The 21795-nt window shown below is 41.4% G+C and overlaps 1 protein-coding gene across 1 annotated transcript in view; it reads right to left on the bottom strand.

Annotated features, from left to right (window-relative positions):
• Positions 1 to 4138: 4138 nt before the first annotated feature.
• The window catches only part of RAMP3 (receptor activity modifying protein 3), a 355621-nt gene continuing 337964 nt past the window's right edge, over positions 4139 to 21795 (bottom strand). The window contains exon 4 of the mRNA XM_030204265.1: positions 4139 to 5468. Coding sequence (XP_030060125.1) covers positions 5213 to 5468 — 256 coding nt within the window. The 3' untranslated portion in view covers positions 4139 to 5212. The remainder of the gene's footprint in view (positions 5469 to 21795) is intronic.

Below are 21795 nucleotides of genomic sequence, written 5' to 3' on the forward strand. Positions count from 1 at the left end.
AGAGCATTGCTCCCTATCACATGTTTTTTTAATTTTCTCAGGAGTCTCTCCTGAGGGACTTTGTCAAGTGCTTTCTGAAAATCTAGATATACCACATCAACTGGCTCACCTTTATCCACATGTTTAGTCATGCTGTAAAATAATGTAGCAAATCTGTGAGGCAAGTATTTCCCTTGGCTGAATCCATGTTGATTCTGTCTCATTAAACCATATTTGTCTATGTGTTCAGTAATTTTGTTCTTTATAATAGTTTCTACCTTTTGAGTAGTTGAGTACACTGGTTTTCTTGCCTACTCCAACACATTTGCTTGCTATCACTGAGATATGTAACAGCTAAATATTAAGGTCTACCATATCAAAGATACAATCTATGGAGAGGCCACTAGATGGTACTCTTCTGTCTAGGCCGGATCAAGCATTGCAGGTGGTTGCTCTCTGTTCTGCTGCTGTTCTCACTGATCTTATCATAGAGGTGATGCAGCTCAGTCCATGTCGCAAGCCGAGTCAAAATTAAAATGATTCTCGAAGGATCATGATCCCAGTGCTTTTCCAATACAGTGATGTTGTAGATGAGATGTGCCACCTTATTGTGCTTTTACAAATATAAATTTTCTCAAACCAGAACTTTGTAGCCAGCTACAACATGAGTAATCATTTCAAGCTCTTACTTATAGAATCTGCATGTCTGGTTACATCATTTATTTTTAATGCTTGTCGTGTACCACATGGTCTTAATCTATTGTCCTAGGCTACAACTATTAATCTCTCAGTCTTAGGTTTCAGTTCACCTCTCCTTAACTCTGCATGTCTCTAGGTTTGATCGATGGTATGGTTCCTGGAGTACCACTTTGTATTTCCCACTAGTCAATCGTTTTTTGATTTTGAAGAGTTTATTTCCTTGTTTTCCAAAGTTTGTTTCCTTCCTTATGTGCACTGGTGGATTCTCACTCATTTCTTTTATTTGTTGGAATTCTTGCCCAGGTTTGATGAAGGAACCGGAGTCTAGATGTTTACTTTTATACTTCTGGGTTTCAAGAATTCTATGTTGGTTTGCTTTCTGTTCAGTTGCTGTTCTCGCTGAGCTTATCAGAGAGATGATGCAATGTAGAGAGACATTTTAGAAGGCACGTATAAATTGGAATTGAGATGTCCAGGTCCAGTCTTCTAGAAATTCAGGATAGGATATGCTACCGTGGAATGTGTTCTAAAATACATGATAAATGGACATTTATGCACCTTTTAACACATTGCAGGAGCATCTATTTTAGAATCATAAATATATCAACAGGGTGAAACAGGCACATACCTATTTTACAAACCAGCAACATACACATGTATGTGCCAGAACATAAGTGTTTACAGGGTACTTTTACTAAGCTGTGGGAAAAAGGGCCCCGCGGCAGCGCAGGGTCCTTTTTACCGCAGCAAGTAAAAAGCCCCCCCCCCCCCGAAAAATGGCCACACAGTAAACTAACTCATATCAAGTGGCCATGCGGCAGGGAGCTCTTGCCACCACCCATTGAGGTGGCAGTAAGGGCTCCCATTGTAATCCAGTGGTAACAGGACCACGCTAGGAAAAAAAATGTTTTTCTGGCACACCGTAAATGGCGAACACTTGAGCCGGAACTACCATCGGCAGCCGCATTAAGCTGGTGGTAGTTCCGTTTTCGCATGAGGTGAGCCTGCGTTGGCCTTACCAACGCTTTATAAAAGGGCCCCTGTGTGAGCCATTTTAGAAACATACATGTGTATTTTCCCTGATGCTGTCACAGAACCTGGTATCCCATTCTAGTTTCACTTTTAGAGGGAGGACAAAAACCACTGGCGGATTAAGAGGGTTATCTCCTGTAATCTCTCCAGAGGAGCATTGTTCAGTACAAGTGCTTTTCTGAAACCTAGATGTCCCAGGTAGCAAATCTATATCTTTTGGACATAGACATGTATTCCCCTTCTGAAACGAGGATATACATTTATTTTGTAGTCCCATCCTAGCCCCACACAAAACACGCCCCGGCCATGCCCCCTTGCCAGATGCATGCTTATGAATTTTATCATGTGTATATTCCAGCGTTAGTTGTTGTTCTGGAAGAAAACATAGCATCTGAGAAGGTAATGCAAGTTAATTGTTAGTTTGTTAATTGCATCATTTACAGTGTGGGTAGCTTAGTAAATTTCGTAAATAGGCCCCATAATTTGCTTGTGAACAATTATTAGTTGCAATTACATTTTTAGTGGTAATATCTTGTGCTTTGTTTATTTTTATACATTTACAGTTGCTGCCCTACTTTCTCCTCCCTCCTTTGTTCATCTCCAGAAACAGAATACAGGGAATGTTTAAGCACGACCCTTTTTGTACGCTCTAGTAGCTTGGGAGTCCTTTTACTAAGGTGCGCTGAAAAATGGCCTTCGTTAGTGTAGGCACATGTTTTGGATGCTTGCAGATCCATTTTTCAGTGCTCCTGTAAAAAAAGGCCTTTTTTTTGGCCGAAAATGGCCGTGCGGCAAAATGAAAATTGGTGCGCGTCTATTTTGGGCCTGAGAACTTATCACCACCCATTCATTTAGCGGTAAGGTCTCACGCGTTAACCAGGCGGTAATCATCAGTACACGATTACCACCCAGTTAGCACCGCGTGCTGAAAAATGAAATATATTTTCCAGCGCGCATAGTGGGCACGCGTAAAAAACGAAATTACCGTCTGGGCCAGGTGGTAGTTACGAATTAGCGCACGTTGGGTGCACGTCAGCACCTAAGCGGCTTAGTAAAAGGGCCCCTTGGTAAGGCATTAAATACAGCATGATGGGAAAGAATACTGCAACATTTAAGAAGTCTGAAAAGTGTTCTTCAGCAATCGAGTTGAAAAGAATAATCTAGAAATATAGCAAATGAAGCTCTTATGTCTTTGTCAATGTGCTACTGCTTTAGTTCCTGGGGTTTGTCTTACTCTTTTCTTTACCTGAGTGATAAATGGAACATCTATTTAACAGTCTCTGTGACGTGTAGAAGGTTGTCACAGAATCTGTAATTTTATTTAGCCCTGCATTTCCAAGTTTCCATGAGTATCTCTTGTTCCATGCATCTGCTGACATTTTTAGCTAAAACATATGCAGTGCCTCTTACCATGCTGATGAATTAGAAACAAGAAGGTCAGTGTAGTTTTCACATACTGTAAAGCACAGCACAAAGATGAGGTAAGATTGTGATTCACTCAACTAATTTCTGCATGATGAGGAAGAGAATTGCTACAGCTCTTAGCCGAAAATGTCTCCTTGCCTTTTCAACTAGGGTTACTGTGCTCCCTTCTTAAGTTAAAAGATCACATATTTTCTCAGACCTCCTTTGCAGTGAGAATTTAAAATACTAACAACCAAGGAAAGTCACTCAGACCTTGTCATCCTGTGTTTCAAAAATTTGTTACTGGAGTGAGCGAAGTTAAATCCATCAAACATATGGTTAAAATAGCAATATGTTTTCTAATAGGCCTTCTTAAGTGTTTATTAGTGAGGATCCAATCAGTGCAAATCTTGGATGACATGTGGAGAGAGTTATATATTTTGAGAGGAGATAAGAACATTAAACATTAGAGACAAGTAAAGAAATCACATTTGGGAGCATTTAACTCAGATACCAAATCACATTTTTAATAAAATATTGTACACATAGTTAATTTGCAATGCAAATTTCAAGTCAATATGAAGACCTAACATCAACGGGCAAAATTAACACCTAGAAGGCACAGCCGGCAAGCGGTTCTTACTACCATTTGTTAATTGTAAGAGAAAGAAGCAGGAGGCCCATGAGTGAAGGATTTCATGGCAGCCTATCCCATAAGGTCTTTCCTACAGTGGAGTAAAAAAAAAATTATATACCATGTTATGGAAAATGCTCACAGTGGGGCAACACAAAATTGATAAGAATATATCCAAATGTGGTTTCATAAAAATAAAACTTTCGTATTTTTTTGAAATATGTCTTTTTTAATGCCTTGCTCCCCAAAATAGTATTGCATTGTTTGATATCTAAGTTTTTTGTTTTATTTAATAACTTGTCTTATTTAATAAGTTTGACGTCCAACGGTTGGTTTGCAAATAATGACTGTATATAAATACATTTCTAGAGGGTGCCCCTTTTGACTCTGATTGTTATTTAATATCATAGCATAAGAAAACCCCTCCGTGTGTAAGCTGAGCAGAGGTACAAGGAAGTGAAAGAAACAAAGAGTGAGCAGAGTCATCATAAAAATAACATGTAAAATGGTAAATCTTAAGAGGTTGGCATATTGGACAATCCCTCCCCCCACCAATCCCCCAACACATCTTGGCAACTTCTTGGTCAGCCCATTTCCTCTCATTCTTTTTCGGCTCTGGGAACCGGACTATAAGCTTCCTGAAGTCTGCTCTGCACAGCAGCTTTCCAGATCGAAGAAGTCATTTGAAAGGGCATGCGACTTCAGGGCATGGCACAGCCAATGCTGCAGACCCCGGAGTACATATTCTCTGCTCTTTTAAATTATTTCCATGTTCTTACACTAGTTCAGTAGCTCAAACTGCTCAGGAAGCAGTCTTTCATTAATAGTGCTTTTGATTTTTATTAGATATACTGCAAGAAAATAGCATATGATATAACAAACAATAATTGCCAATCAGCCACAAACTCCTATTTGCCCCCATGGCAAAATTCACAGCAGAAATGTTTGTCAGTCAAGTTATTTGGAAAAAAAATATACTCCTCAAGGTCCCCAATAACAAGAAAAGCATTTTACAAGTTTTATCAGATATACTTTGGTAGTGTTTAAAAAAAACAGCTTATCAGCTGATACCATTGATCATGGAGTGAAATATAAAATTAACATATCAGATCTAAAATCTTTCTGAAAAATTACTGACCCAACATAAAAGAACAAAAAAATAGCAATAACCTTCTGTCCATACAACAAGTACGCAACTGTGGCTTGCTCTTGTATAATTCCACATGTCCATATACAAGAAAACTCCTTGTAGGATATCTCGGATCCACAGCATAGTCATCAGTGGCATCTCATGACTGAGTGAGTGTTCCTGGAAAGTCTTCTACGTTGTCAGGCTCTTCGTGAGTCCAGTCAGGGGGTGAGGATTTCTATATTTTATTGCCATTGTGGAATGCAAGATGGCAATCAAAAAAAAAAAAAAAAAAAGAGGAATGCAAGAAAGAAACATAAAACACAAAAGCTGATTTATACCAGTACGTCACTTCTTTTGCTGCACCACACCACCAGGCTGATCATGGCCGCTGTCAAGAAGACTGGGATTAAAATCAGAGTGATAAGGATTTCATCTGGCGGGTCCTCCCAAATCACTCTTTCCAATGTGCAGTTGGAAAAAAATTGTCTGTGAATGTTGGTGATGAATCCTTCAGCAAGAGGGTTGGGCCAAAAGCAGCCGACGTTGATGGCCTCGTATTCTGTACAGTTGGAAAAGTAGGCATAGAACCTAAAGAGGGAAGAAAAAAAATATTCAACATAAAGCAAATATGTCATTTCCTGCCTTCCTCTCAGAGTTAGCTTTTTTGAGGCATGAATGGTCAAGCAAAATAGCAAGGTATAAACCTATATGGGTTAAAGGCAGTCTGGTGTTAGAGGGTGCAACCAAAGCAACTGTACTGGGCCTCAGTGTGACAGGAGGACCTGATCAAAGCTGACGGAGACACAACCTGTTGGGAGACTTTAGGACTCCTGTCCACATTTTTGCATTGGGCCCCAAAACCTCGAACAGCAGTATTGGTTGTATACATTGCTGGCAGTTTGTTTCCTTACTCAGGAGAATGTACATTTGTGAAAATATAATGGGGACAATATTCAAAGGAATTTAAACAGGCAGAAGAGCCAAGTGCCTGTTTAGATCGCTTGTGCCTGGCCAGCTGCTGATATTGAACAGCACTTAACTGGACAGTGCTGTTGAATATTGGCACTCACTGGCCATATCCCAAGTGGGCAGGGTCAGGGACAGCACAGGGGGCGGAGCCAGGATTTATGCTAGTGGAGGACTATTCAGTGCCAGCACCTGCATCGCTAACTGGGCATGTAGGACCTCATAAAATGCAGTCTAAATTTTTCTTGGTTAGCTATATGGTTGCTGGCGCTGAATATCTGTTGGCACCCACATAACTTCTGGGACTGACTGGCACAGGATGCGATGGTCTCCCCTCCCTCCCAACCATACTGGCAAGGTCCACTCCCACCCTCAACAATTAAACAACCTCCTCCCTTCACCAGACAAGCAACTCCCTCCTTCCTACCACCTGAAAATTAACCACCTCTCCCAGTCAGAATAGCCCCCCCCCCCCCAATCCTACCTGAATGCCATAGAGGTCTAGCAGGGCAATGGAAGCAGGAGCACAAACCTCATTTGCTTCTACCTCTAGCGGCTCCATGCTAAACATGGCTGCATCCCGGCCTTTAGCAGCAGCTTTGTGTTACTAAGGCTAGTATTGTGAGACTATTGATAAAGGTCATGGCAACTATTTTTATCATGGGTCACTAAGGGCAAGAGCAAGTGCCCCCCCATTGCCCTGCTAGATCACCATGACATTCAAGTAGGCCTGCGGGGGGGGGGGGGGGCAATTCCGAATGGGGAATGGCAGGCAGGTTGTTTATGGGGTGGGGTGGGAAAGGAGGTTACTAATAAAATCCCTCTGGAGAAAGATTTAGAATGAGACAGGATTTGTTTTGCTGAAGGCAACCTGGCAGTTGAGCAGTTGCTGACAGGCAGGGAAAATGCTACTTTACATTCCAATAACTCAGTGTTGAACTGGGGGAAGGGACACGCCATATACAAATTATTGAACTTACTGTGGAAAAAGTGATCACTAAGGGCCCTGTTTACTAAGCCGCGCAGTAGGCGTGCAAACTTATTAGAGTGCACTAAAGCTAGAGACACCCATAGGAGTATAATGGGTGTCTCTATTGTTAGCACTTGCTAAAACGTTAGCGTGCCTAAAGCGAGACTTAGTAAACAGGGCCCTAAATGTGATTGTGCATGTAAAATCATTATAACTACTAAAGTTAAAGGATCACAGTATGTTTAAAGAGAGGTACTTTTTTTTTTTTTTTGGTGGCAAGACAAACATCTCACTCTAACAAATGAAGACTTGTGCAGTTGAAGTAGCCCTAGGTAGAGGAGCTGTTTTGCAGAAAGAGAAGAGGGGTTGGATTGGGTTGGCCTGGATTATTATTAGAGTAGATTTTGGTTTGACAAAAGAAGAGAAAAATAGGAGTAGGGTTTAACTGAAAGGCTGCAAATAAATGCCTTAGCCTACAAAGGGCTGAAATTCAAAAGAAGCGTGTTAAAAAGGCTGAAGTTAACAAGTCTTGGCTAAAAGAGGGCTCATATCCTAAAGGAGCCAACAGAGGCGTTCCTCAGTGCTGGAAAAGCTGCAGTTACAGGGGCTAGCCAAAAGAGGGCTAAGGTTCTAAACAAATTAATATAGAGTGATTCATCTGTTCTGGGAAACCTGTCAGTGCAGGTCACAAATGACAGAGCACTGAAATCCTAAGAGAGAGAAATTCACAGTGGTATTTGTTTGGATTGTCCTGAGGAGAAGGGGGAGAAATCTCACCTGCTAACACCTTTCTTTGCCAGGTGGAGGCACCAAGCCCCATACACATAAGGAAACAATGGAGTCTGCCTGCCCAAGGGGGGACTTCTGCCAGGTCGGGTCCCGAACCCAGAGATGTTCACAAGAAGGTGTTACACTTACTTGTCTGGAAGATGGGTATGTGGATACCGGCTGAATATCAGTCAGGACTAGTATAAGAGCTGGCAGCCTGATAAAATCTAGTTAGCTGCCGATGTTCAATGCTGGTGCCCAGACACAGCCTGGCATTGAATATCAGGACCTAATTCTGCCCATGGCAGTCAACGTCTAAAAAGCCACTGAGCACCACTGTCATATTCTGTCATTGTATATTTGCTTGTAGCAACATTTAGCCTCTCCCTTTCCACAGCCTTTGTTATTCCATGAAAAAGAGAAAGGGGAAGCTGGAGAACTACTTGTTATATGCCCTGGAATTTTGTCTACTAAATTTGTTCAACTCCTGTGCACACATGCAGCTCCAGGAGTTTACCGTGGGACAATTTCCAATAGCAGCACTGCTGACTATTGCCTCATATAATTTCGTAGCACGTGTACAAAGCCACAGATAGTAGTGAATATTATCAGAAATAAAATCTGAGATTTTAAAAAGTGTCTCCTAAGAACTTACCACACCTATGGTTATTCTCAGATGAGTAACGTGTTTATAAGTATATAGAGCAATATCACAGTATCACAAACATACAAGGATCAACATTAGTAGAATATTGAACAGCTCAGGGAAATCAATGAACAAAAAAATGCCCTTACATTTACCAGCAAATATAATAACGCTAGCCCAAGGATCTCTAATATAATTTGTGACCAGTGGCACATTATGAAATCCTACAAACGTTTTTCAGAAATATCATTGAGAATTTCGTAGTCACGAGGAAAAAATTTAAAAGAGATTCTAAGTTCTTCAAATTTACCATCTGCACCAGTTAAGAAAATCAATAGTTTACAGGGTCATTTCAAATGCGGAGTATGCAAAAACTGTGAAGTAACTTTACAGTTAAAATCTTTTACAAATCCGAATGATGGTAAAGTTTACCATCTGAAACATTTCAGTAACTGTAAAAGTGATTATGCAGTGTATATAATTTTGTGCCCCTGCGGTAAATTATACGTAGGTAAGACTATGAGAGGTTTCAAAATAAGACTCAATGAACATCGGAGTAATATGAAAAGATATTGCAGTGAAGTACCATTAGTCAATCATTGTATTGAATATAACCACAAGTTTGAACAACTAAAATGTTTCATTGATCTTGTTAAACCCAATGTTAGAGGTTGCGATCGTGCTAAATTGCTTTTGCAACATGAACAAAGATGGATATACTGTTTGAACACTTTAGAACCTAATGGTCTGAATAGTTTCATTGAATGGCATGCATTTTTCAATTAATTATCTAATTGCTGTTTCATAGAACTTTTTAAGGGAGCATCAGCCAGTGACTGGGAATGGATTACTTGATGGTATGATTTGAATAAGGATGCCATTCTAAATTTTTAGTTTGACATCTTGAACAACATGTAACTAACAAGTTAGTCTATATGATTAAAAAATATATTTTTGTTCTATAGAATTTCAGATGGTTCTTCTACCATTGAAGATATTTGTAAATGATACAAATGACAGTATGTTAGTCGTAAGATAATTTATGTGAAGTCTGCACAACATTAGTGAATGCATGAATGGTTCAGCTAATCATTCAATATACATTGTAGACATCATTTAATGTGAAGTAACAACTAATGATTTAATAAGGGTCCTTTCACGATTCGCCACAGTTTAATTGATCATGTGGTTTAAATAACAACGCCATCTTGTATTTGATTTCTGACATTTTTAACAACATGCCAGCAGCACGATGGATTGTGAATTTGAACTTCTACTACTACTATTTAGCATTTCTATAGCGCTACAAGGCATACGCAGCGCTGCACAAACATAGAAGAAAGACAGTCCCTGCTCCAAGAGCATACAATCTAATAGACAAAAAATAAAGTAAGCAAATCAAATCAATTAGTGTGTACAGGAAGGAGGAGAGGAGGGTAGGTGGAGGTGAGTGGTTACAAGTGGTTACGAGTCAAAAGCAATGTTAAAGAGGTGGGCTTTTAGTCTAGATTTAAAGGTGGCCAAGGATGGGGCAAGACGTAGGGGCTCAGGAAGCTTATTCCAGGCATAGGGTGCAGCGAGACAGACGGCGCGAAGTCTGGAGTTGGCAGTAGTGGAGAAGGGAACAGATAAGAAGGATTTATCCATGGAGCAGAGTGCACGGGAAGGGGTGTAGGGAAGGAGAAGTGTGGAGAGATACTGGAGAGCAGCAGAGTGAGTACATTTATAGGTTAGTAGAAGAAGTTTGAACAGGATGCGAAAACGGATAGGGAGCCAGTGAAGCGACTTGAGGAGAGGGGTAGTATGAGTAAAGCGACCCTGGCGGAAGACGAGACGGGCAGCAGAGTTTTGAACCGATTGGAGAGGGGAGAGGTGACTAAGTGGGAGGCCAGCAAGAAGCAGTTTGCAATAGTCTAAATGAGAGGTGACAAGGGTGTGGATGAGGGTTTTGGTAGAGTGCTCAGAAAGAAAGAGGCGGATTTTACGGATGTTGTAAAGAAAGAAACGACAGGTCTTGGCGATCTGCTGGATACGAGCAGAGAAAAAGAGAAAAGAGTCAAAGATGACCCCAAGGTTTCCAGCTGAGGAGACAGGGAGAATGAGAGAGCCATCAACAGAAATAGAAAACGGGGGGGGGGGGGGGGGGGGGGGGGGAGTGGGGGAGGTGGGTTTGGGGGGAAAAATGAGAAGCTCGGTTTTCGTCATGTTTAATTTCAGGTAGCATTGAGACATCCAGACAGCAATGTCAGACAAGCACGCTGAAACTTTGGTTTGGATGCAAGGTGAGATATCAGGGGTAGAAAGGTAGATTTGGGAGTCATCAGCATAGAGATGGTAGGAAAAGCCATGGGATGAGATTAATGAACCAAGGCAAGAAGTGTAGATAGAAGAGAGGAGGGGACCAAGAACAGAACCCTGAGGTACGCCGACAGGCAGAGGGATAGAAGTAGAAGAGGATCCACCAGCGTGAACACTAAAGGTGCGAAGGGAGAGGTAGGAAGAGAACCAGGAAAGGACAGAGCCCTGAAATCCAAGTGAGGACAGGGTATCGAGGAGTATGCTATGATCGACAGTGTCAAAAGCAGCGGAAAGATCAAGAAGAATGAGGATGGAATAGAGACCTCTGGATTTAGCCAGTAATAGGTCATTGGAGACTTTAGTAAGCGCAGTTTCGGTTGAGTGGAGAGGGCGAAAACCAGATTGTAGTGGGTCAAGAATAGCATGTGAGGAGAGAAAATCAAGGCAACGGTGGTGAACAGCATGCTCAAGTAATTTGGAGAGAAAAGGGAGGCGGGAGATGGGTCGGTAATTAGAGGGACAAGTAGGGTCGAGTGAAGGCTTCTTAAGGAGAGGTGTGACCACAGCATGTTTAAAGGCAGTAGGGACAGTTGCAGTGGAAAGTGAGAGGCTGAGAATGTGACAGATAAAAGGAATAAGAGCAGGTGAGATGGCATTAAGAAGGTGGGTGGGAATGGGATCACAGGAACAGGTGGTACATTTTGAGGAAGAAAGGAGAAGTGTAGTTTCCTCTATAGTAACTTCAGGAAAGGAGGAAAAGGAATGAGGGGAAGGAAAAAGAGGGGAACGGACTAGTGGAGGGAGAGGTGGCGAGGTAGAGAATTCAAGGTTTATCTTTTGAAACTTGTCGTGAAAGAATTCAGCAAGGGTCTGAGGAGATAATGAAGGGGGAGTTGGGGAGGGGGCACCTTGAGGAGAGAGTTCAATGTGTTTAAGAGAAGTAGAGGGTTAGAGCCAAGAGAGTTGGTCAGTTGGATATAATAATCCTGTTTGGCGCGTAAAAGAGCAGATTGGAAGGAGGTCAGCATGAACTTAAAGTGTAAGAAATCAGCAAGGGCCCGAGATTTCCTCCAGAGGCGTTCGGCGGAGCGGGTACAGGAACGTAGATAGCGGATATTAGAAGTCAGCCAAGGTTGGGGTTTTGTACGCCTTATAGGGCAGGTCATCAAAGTTGCAAGAGTGTCTAAGGCAGAGGATAGAGTATTGTTGTAAGAAGAAACAGCCTCGTTGACAGACGTGGATGGTGCCACAGTAGAGAGGAGGTTTGAAACATGGGAGGATAGAGATGAAGGGTCAATATCGTGAAGATTCCTAGATAAATTAGATAAGATAGGACGGGACTGGGAGGGAGGAGATTTAAGTGTGAAAGTTATAAGATGGTGATCAGAGAGGGGAAGATCAGAGGCAAGGAAACTAGAGGGTGAACAGTTGGAGGAGAAGATGAGATCAAGACAGTGACCATTTTGATGAGTGGGGGAGGTGGAGCATAGTTGGAGATTAAAGGAGGATGTTAAAGTGAGTAACTTGGAAATATAAGAGTTGGAAGGATCATTAGCAGGAATATTAAAGTCACCAAGGATGAGAGAGGGGGAGGAAGGATCATGGAAGAAGGCAAGCCAGGCATCAAAGTCACTGAGAAAGGATGAAAGGGACTTATCGGGGATGATAAATGACCGCTATTCGAAGAGGCAGAGGAGAGAAAAGGCGGTTAGAGTGGACTTCAAAGGAGGAAAAACAGTGAGATTGCGGTGGAAGAAGGGGTTGAAATCTGGAGGAGGGAGAGAGAAGTAGTCCAACACCGCCCCCATGACCAGCAGGGCGAGGAGTATGTGAAAAAAGATAACCACCATGGCAGAGGGCTGCGACTGAAGCAGAGTCATCAGGGCAGAGCCAGGTTTCTGTTATGGCGAGCAGATGGTGGTGACGCGAGATAAAGTGGTCCTGGATATAGGGGAGTTTGTTACAGATAGAGCGGGCATTCCATAGGACGCAAGAGAAGGGCAGAGAAGAGGAGGAGAGTAGAGGAATAGAGATGAGGTTAGAGAGGTCGCGGTGAGATCTGTAGAGTTGGGATAATAGTTGGTGAGGAGGGCCAGGATTGGGATTGATGTCACCGGCTGAGAGTAAGAGAAGGAGTAAAAGAGAGCGAAGGAGAGTAGGAGAGGTGTGGCCACGAAGGCATCGAAGGCGAGAGGTATTTAGGTGGAATGGGGAAGGCAAAATGGAGGGAAGAAAGAGACGGAGATTAAAAGCCAAGACGGAGAAAGAGGGTAGGAGAGAAGGTGAGGTGATGAAGTTGATGGATGGGCAGTGAGTTCCTGTAGCGGAGAGAGGTAGGGGGTGAGGGAAAAGATTAGTAAGGGACAGGGCTAGGAAGAGAATATGAATAGGGGCCATAAACGACTGAGGTACTTTAGCAACTGGGAAGAAGATTAGATGTGAGAAAAATGCCCCGCGTGAGAACGGAGGCCCTGAGTGGATCGGAGTGGACCTGGGTGTCACCCCGGAGAAGGCTGTAAGGATATGCAGATGAGCTGCAAGTCCTCCACAGCACCTGAAAGGCAGCCGGTGGTAGAGCTGGGCACTTCTCAGCTGAGGAAAGGCTTACCAGGGGTTAGGCAGAAGCCAGCATTCCTCCCCCTGAGGGTCGCCTGACATCCATATGTTATATTAATAACATATTGAAGTCAGTTTTGTATATTTCAAAACGTCTTCAAAATAATGGATGTGATAATATATTATCAGTAAAATGATTTGCGTATTTGAAATGTGACGTTAAGTTAAAGTCAGTTTTTCTTCTTTGCACTTCTAATGTTTTCAAACTATATATGGTCCATAGGTTATCATCTGAATGTATGAAACCATCCTTTCAAAATTCTGATGTCGAAGCACAACCCCTGAAGAAGCTGTTTGAATGAAACAGGTCTTGCCACTGTCGAGTGTCAGTTAAGTGCTCGACTTCTTTTGTTTCAAATATGCTATGAATATAATTTCATGAAGCAGGAACGTAATTGGATTATTGCTGTGCTGTAAAATGGGAGCTGTTTTTGAACAGAAAATCAAAAATTAATATATATTTTTAAATATAAGGACAAAAAAGCAATAAAGAAGTAATAAAGAAATAAATTGAATTAAAAAAATCACAAGGTTTTTTTTTAGACCAATGATGAATGATACAACCTCAGCAGAAGATGCCGAAATCTCAGTAAGCGTTTGGGTGTTTTGAGGTGTTTTTCCTCGTGTTTTATTTATTTTTCATTAGTGACCATATATGTCTTTGTGCCATTACTGGACTCTTCATTATATTGTCAGTTGTTTGAGGATATTTAGAGTTTGTTTGTTTTCTCTTAATTATTGTTTTTAAAGCAGGTACATTTACCTGCCTAGCAAAATAGGCAGCTGTGGTTTAAGCGCTCTATAAGAGGAATTTACAGTCAGTTGCATCTCATCAACTAACTCCAGAGTTGTGTGGCCGGATCCTTTAAAAAAATCTTCCCCGGTATCTTCAGTGTGATTTGATTTCTCCATTATACCGTGCCTCTTCAATCACCAAGGATTGCTACAAGCAGCTTACAGCAGTTGAATAATACACATTCATAAAATACAATTGTCCCCCCATTACATCTATTTTATTTACAGTAGATTAGATTCTTACTGAGGAACTATAAACAAATATGCGATGCAGATCTCTTAACATTTAAACTTTCCCTGTTATATTCACATTGCAATAACCTGTAACAATTAACCTTTTTATTGCTGAACCTTCTATCTTAAACTCTTTAAGCTATTCCCAGATGAAGCTAAATTTAAATGTGCAAGCTCTTTCTCTCTCTCTGTCTAATGCGCACATACACACTGGCATCCAACCAGTTTACATTAACCATGATTGATTATAAGTTTAGAAGATATAGACACCAATGAAGTGGGAAGGAATGTGAACACACCAACCATAAGATATTTCCCACTTAAAAATCAAAATATGCTACAGAAGACAGACCACAGTTGTTGTCACCAGTTTACACAAAAACATGTTTAGATTTAGATTTTGCTTGCACCTTTTTCAGTAGTAGCTCATGTGTGTCATGTGCAAATCAATGGTCATTAAAAAAAAAACCCTCCATGTTTCTTTTGACCACCTTCTTCATGAATGTGTTCAAAGACCAATACAAATGCTAGAACACCTCATGACGAAAATGGCCAAAAGATAATGAGAGATACGTTGTAAGATTTTTATTTTATTTTTTTGGTATTGAGGTGTTTCACCAATTTTTTGAGGAGGTTTTTTGTGACCACTGATTTGCATATGCCATAAACATACTTTTTATGGAAACTAGTTGCAGCTACTGAGGGCTTTTCATCCACCATATTTTGACTTTCAATTGAGAAGTTTGTTTAGTGGTTGGGAAGTTTAGAAGACAGTACGATACCACTCTTACTACATGAGTACTCCTGGGCTATAAAGGAATTCTAGATTAAATAATTAGAAATATAATAATATCCAGGCTAGACATATGCTACTATCTGCCTTCACTAGCAGAGACCTGGTGAAACTCAGGTGTGAGACTTGTTCATTAGCTCTGGCTCTTGGAACTCACCGTGTTACCTGCACTCACTCTTTCTCTCTCCCTCCATGCCATCTCTCACCAGTCAAAAACATTCCCAAATTACCATGGGACGCCTCAGCGTGCCCCATGGTAAAAAAGCCATTTTTTGCTGTGGTAAGTAGGTATTAATGCTTATCACAGTTTTGTAAAAGGGCCCCTTCTTCTGTGCTTGGTGAACCCACTAGCTCAGTGAACAGTAAAGTATAAGTGTAGTGTCCTGGGGTCTCTGAAACCATGTAATCAGGTGAGTAATCAGATATAAAATCTAAAATGAAATTTTGGTATAGACTTAATTGGAAGCAGTTCTCTAAGAGGACACCCCCTTTTAGGTGCCCTGATGCTGCAAATTGGGAGCCTAATCTATATTGCCATCTCTAGGCCCCCAGATTCCGTTCTAGAATACTAGCATAACCTGGCATTGGCATGCCTAAAATCTAGGCACCTGTAGTTACATCAGATGTAGACCTGCCATAACTTTGGGTGCCTAAATGTAGCAAGGATGTATATAACTTACTGGTTTGTATGTTGCAGCTCCACCTATGCCCCATCCCCATGATCTACCATGTGGATGCTCCCCTTGCCATTTACATGCACCCTTACAGACTAACTCTTGCTGCCCCTTCCAGAGAAAGTGCTAGTATTCTGTACATTTATCCACACAAATGCCCAGTTATAGAATGATCCTACAAATGTATAGCAGCCCCCTCAATAGTCACGGCTGAGGGTCACACTGGAGGCGGGTACATAATCAAGTTGCAATGTCTGGCCAAAAATACTCTCCTTTCCTCTTACTACTACTACTATTTAGCATTTCTATAGCGCTACAAGGCGTACGCAGTGCTGCACAAACATAGAAGAAAGACAGTCCCTGCTCAAAGAGCTTACAATCTAATAGAGAAAAAATAAAGTAAGCAAATCAAATCAATTAATGTGTACAGGAAGGAGGAGAGGAGGGTAGGTGGAGGTGAGTGGTTACAAGTGGTTACGAGTCAAAAGCAATGTTAAAGAGGTGGTCTTTCAGTCTAGATTTAAAGGTGGCCAAGGATGGGGCAAGACATAGGAGCTCAGGAAGTTTATTCCAGGCGTAGGGTGCAGCGAGACAGAAGGCACGAAGTCTGGAGTTGGCAGTAGTGGAGAAAGGAACAGATAAGAAGGATTTATCCATGGAGCGGAGTGCACGGGAAGGGGTGTAGGGAAGGACGAGTGTGGAGAGATACTGGGGAGCAGCAGAGTGAGTACATTTATAGGTTAGTAGAAGAAGTTTGAACAGGATGCGAAAACGGATAGGGAGCCAGTGAAGCGACTTGAGGAGAGGGGTAGTATGAGTAAAGCTAAAGGTTTATCTTTAAAGGTTTAAAGATAAACCTTATCTTTAAACCTTTAAGCCTTCACTAACCTTGTAAGGATTCCCCTTTCGGTTAGTGAAAGTAAAGTAAGGAGTCAGGCACAGAAAATATGAAAAGCAAAAGATTACTGGAGACCAGAGTGGCTTTAAGATAAAAAGTCCCTTCAATGAGCACTCCAGTATTGAACAAATGTGCAAATTGAACGAAATAAAAAGCAAAAGATAAATTATCCATAGTTTCAAAGCAAATTGATGTCAACCTTGATCATAACACTTCATCAAAGAAACATTAGAAGGAACTCCACACACTTCCTACTCTAACATCTCTCTTACATTTAGTCAGTGGTAGATGCAACTCCTTACTCTTAATGTCCAGGTTTCTCCCAACTATTCTTTATTCTTTCTCTTGATTTAGATATTAAAGTGTATTAGTTGAATTACAGAGCTTCTGGTACTTCTCTTAATGGGTGGGACAGGGTTACTGTGCTCTATTTCCAGTGGTGGTGGTGGTAGTTCATTCTCTTTCAGATGTTCTGGATTCCCTGATTGCTGGAAGTTTGCCTTTGTGAACAGATGACGGATAAAGCCCTGGGTGGATGAAATATCCTCTGACACTGATAGGAAGGTGGCACTCACCAATGTCACTGCTTGTAGTCTTCAACCCCTTCCCTGATTGGGGTCTACAAATGGCTATAGCTTCAGCTTTGCTTTTCTCTAACTAAGGTTTAGGATTCAGTCTCCCCGTGACCAGACCTTCTGCTTTGGGGCAATCTACGCCTCTGAGGGACCTCTCTGAACAGTTTATTGCAGAATGGGAACTCTTCAGGCTCTTTCCTCAGGCTCCAGGGGACAGCTGATTAACAGGCTGGCGGCCCCTATATAATTACTGCTCTTTTACCAAGCTGCGAGAAAAAGGGCCCTATGCTAGCAGTGGGGGCTGTTTTTCCCGCACGCCAGGGCCATTTTTTCCACAGCTGGTAAAAGCCCAAATAATGGCCACACGGTGAGATAACTCTTGCCGCATGGACATGTGATGGGAAGCCCCTACCGCCACCCATTGAGGTGGCGATAAGGGCTCCTGCATTAATCCAGTGGTAACCAGACAGCACACAGCGATGCCCAATAACCACTGGGTTATCGTCATGCAAGCCATTTCTGGGGGATTTTCTTTTTCCCCCAGAAATGGTGTGTGTTCGGGACAGGACTACCGCTGGCAGCTGTGCTGGGCCGGCAGTAGTCCTGGAAGAGGAAGCAGTAAGCCCGTGTTGGCTTACTACTGCTCTTTAAAAGGGCCCCTCAGTTCCTTGAAATGGAGCTAAGATTCTGATGGGCCTCTGCGTGGAGATCACCACTTACTGCTTCTCTACATCCTTCTTAGCTGGACTCCTCTATGGACCTCCCTCTTGAGGAGGAAGGACATGGTTCCTCCCTTGTAACTGGATTTTATATTTTCCTCCTAAAAATGTTATTTGACTCCTATTGGAGCAGACTTTCTCAATACACCTCTCACTGTTACTCTTTAATTGGCATCTGATTTCTGGCAGATTGGAGTTCTATGGCATAGTTAAGATGGCAGATCCTCACAGAGCAAAAGAAACATATGCACTTTTTCTGTTGGGAAAGTTTAAGATATCCAAATAGTGCCTTTTGAAGATCCATCAGCTAAGGAATTCATTTAGTCTGAAAGGCTGTCAATAAACATTTACATAAAACTGAGCCAAGACAGATACAGCTGTATACTTCTGGAATGCTATATTTGAGACAGCTCCTGTTTGCCAGCACTAATTTCAAATAAACTGCAATCAAATATTGTGATTTCTCAAATATTTACATTGGTTAAAGTGAATATTTGGCCATTATTTGTGCTGTTTTATGTCCAGAAGGGGCTCTGTGATGCTTTGTGCCGAGCTTAAAGGGTTATTCACCTACCTATGTAGATATTCATTTCCATGAGGCCCCTTCCCCAAATATATTTACTTCTGTTTAGGCCCATTTGTAGGGTCCACCATTTCGTTGTATTTCTAACTAGTTCCTGGAAGAACGTCAATGAAATGAGGTATGATTTTGTTATAATAAAAGCGTAAAATATTCAGCCAGTGGCGATCAGCGTCTTTTTGGCAGCCACTGGTGTTATACCCAAAGATTCTGTGCCAGGCCATGTCTGGGCACTGGCACTGAATATGCTTAACATCCACGTTCAGCTTTGGGCGTGAGCACTTATGCCAGCTGAAACCTGGTGTACATTCTGGTGTGCAAGTTGGGCATGAATCCTTGCTATTCTGTAACACTGCGTGCATCTTTTGTGAATGACCCTGAACCCCCCCCCCCCATGCCCCTCCAATGGTCACACCGCCTTTTGAGTTTTGCACAATCCAATTTAGGTACCCGTTGTTATTCAATTCAAATCAATTCTTGTATACCACTAATAGAAGAAGGCATACAACAAACATACATCTTAAATACTAAATAACACTATGCAAGATCTATACAAAACCGAAATCTTACCACATGACTGTATAACCTCTTTGCTAGTAATGACTAAGCACTACCACTTTAAACCTTATGTCGAATAGGGAATATCTATAGTCGCTGACCTAATATATACTACAATCCAAGCTATTACTCAAGAACCTTCATGCAGCACCATAACATATTCTGCTTTACCATGTAGTTATACACATGATATATATATACACCACAACCTGTTCCATATATGTTATGCTCCATGTATGTCACCATGCATGTCTGCACCTTACGCAATACCATGTATAATTCTCTTACCCGGAAATGGCAACCGCCATTACGGCAAACGTATGTCAACATGTATGTTGCACCTTAACGAAACACCATTTGTAATTCTGTTACCCAGAAATGGCAACCGCCACTACGACAAATGTAAGCCACACTGAGCCTGCAAAACAGTGGGAAAATGTGGGATACAAATGCTACAAATAAATATCTGATAATGTGTGGCAGGCTTTCTCTTATGTGGCTAAATGCGATATTCAGCATGTAACTGCCTAAGTGAAACCGGACAAAGATAAGACTGAGTTTTATGTGGTCCAATTTGTCCAGTTAACGTTGGTGGTTAATTTATGAATATCGACACATAATTGTATAACTGCCAACTCTGCCCCCAGACCACCCACAAAATAGCTGGCTATGGCTTTAGCAGTTAGTGCTGATAGTTACTGGTTAAGTGCTGCTGAATATCAGCCTCTCCTGGCTGTTAAATTTCTTTGAATATCGACCCTAAATTTTATGGTAGCTGAGGCTTACTTCAGTTGAAATAAGTGTCATGATATATGTTTTTGGAGTTAAAGGAACAAAATTTTAAAGTGTATTTATCAAAAATCTCACTTTATGGGGTTAGTCATTTGTCATTATTTACTGTCAAGTGTGGTTTGCCCTTGTTATGCAAATGTTTTGCTTGAGGTTTACATCTTTGGGTATCTTATTTATTTATTTATTTGTTACATTTGTATCCCACATTTTCCACCTATTTGCAGGCTCAATGTGGCTTACATAGTACCGGAGAGGCGTTCGCAGACTCCGGTGTGAACAAATACAAAGTGACATTGTGGTAAGATAAAGTTCATGTGGAACAGTCAACGGAAGAGTTGTGTTATGTCCATTACGTACTTTGCTTATGTTGTGTTTCAGAGATCAGGCATTTAAGTTGGATCTGCGAGGTATGCCTTTTAAACAGGTTAGACTTTAGTGATTTCCGGAAGTTTAGGTGGTCATGTTTTCAAGGCTTTTGGTAATGCGTTCTATAGTTGTGTGCTTATGTAGGAAAAACTGGATGCGTAAGTTGATTTGTATTTAAGTCCTTTGCAGCTTGGGTAGTGCAGATTTGGATATGCTCGTGTTGATTTGGATGTGTTTCCGGTTGATATGTCAATTAGGTCTGTCATGTATCTCGGGGCTTCACCGTAGATAATTTTGTGAACCAAGGTACAGATTTTGAAGGCAATGCATTCTTTGATTGGGAGCCAGTGTAGTTTTTCACGGAGGGGTTTGGCGCTTTCAAATTGCGTTTTTCCAAATATAAGCCTAGCTGCTGTATTTTGGGCGGTCTGAAGTTTCTTTAAGGTTTGTTCTTTGCATCCCGCATAAATTCCATTGCAGTAGTCTACGTGGCTTAGTACCATTGATTGTTATCAGGTTACAAAATGTTTCCCTCGGGAAGAATGGTTTCATGCGTTTGAGTTTCCACATTGAGTGGAACATTTTCTTTGTTGTGGATTTCACTTGGCTCTCTAGTGTTAAGTTACGGTCCAATGTAACGCCGAGGATTTTCAGGTTGTCTGAGATAGGGCGGGTTTAGTCTGGGGTGGTTATACTTGTGGGGTTGTCCGTGCTGTATTGGGATGAGAGGATGAGACAGTGTGTTTTTTGTTTATTGAGTTTTAGTTGAAATACATTTGCCCATGAGTCCATGATGTTCAAGCTGAGCTTGATTTCGTTGGTGATTTCTGTCAGTTCGTGTTTATAAGGAATGTATATTGTGACATTGTCTGCATAGATGAAAGGGTTCAGGCCTTGGTTGGATAATGACTTGGCTGGTGGGGGTCATCATTAGGTTGAAGAGGATCGGTGATAGCGGTGATCCTTGAGGTACACCGCAGTCTGCTGTCCACGGTGATGATATATTTGAGTTTGATTTCACTTGATATGTTCTTGTGGTTAGGAAACCCTTGATCCAGCTAAGTATATTTCCACCAATCTCGAAGTAATCTAGTAGTCTTAGTAGTATTTTATGGTTTACCATGTCAAATGCACTAGACATGTCAAATGTTTCCTGGAAAAAAAATGACTTTGGCAACCTCTGGATGTGAAAAGGACAAGAGTTTCTGAGTTTGGGCAAGCACAGTGGTTCTCAACCCAGACCTTGGAAAATATTCTGACAGTCCAGTTTCTAGAATTCCATAGTGAATATGCATAAGATTTCTTTGCATGCAGTGGAGGCAGTGCACACAAACTGATCTCACTCATATTTATTGTGACTATCCTGAAAACTGGACTAATTGGGTACATCCCAAAGACTGGTTGAAAACCACTGGTCCTCAGGTTTTGAGGAATCAAGGATGTTCATTGCCAAAAAAAAGAAAGTTCAGTTACTCTTCATTTTAAATGAAGATTTTGTGATTCTTATGTCATTTTTCTTTCTTTTTTTTTTTTTCACTCATTATGTCATCAGGGTGGAAGGAGACTAGTATTAGGTAACTCTATGGATTGAAAATTGTAAATTGTAAAAATATTTAGAAAAGTTGGTTTAAAATGTTTACCCTTTATTTGTAGGGGACCTACTTGAG

This window comes from Microcaecilia unicolor, chromosome 1 (assembly GCF_901765095.1).
Source record: "Microcaecilia unicolor chromosome 1, aMicUni1.1, whole genome shotgun sequence".
In the NCBI taxonomy this organism is placed as follows: Eukaryota; Metazoa; Chordata; class Amphibia; order Gymnophiona; family Siphonopidae; genus Microcaecilia; species Microcaecilia unicolor.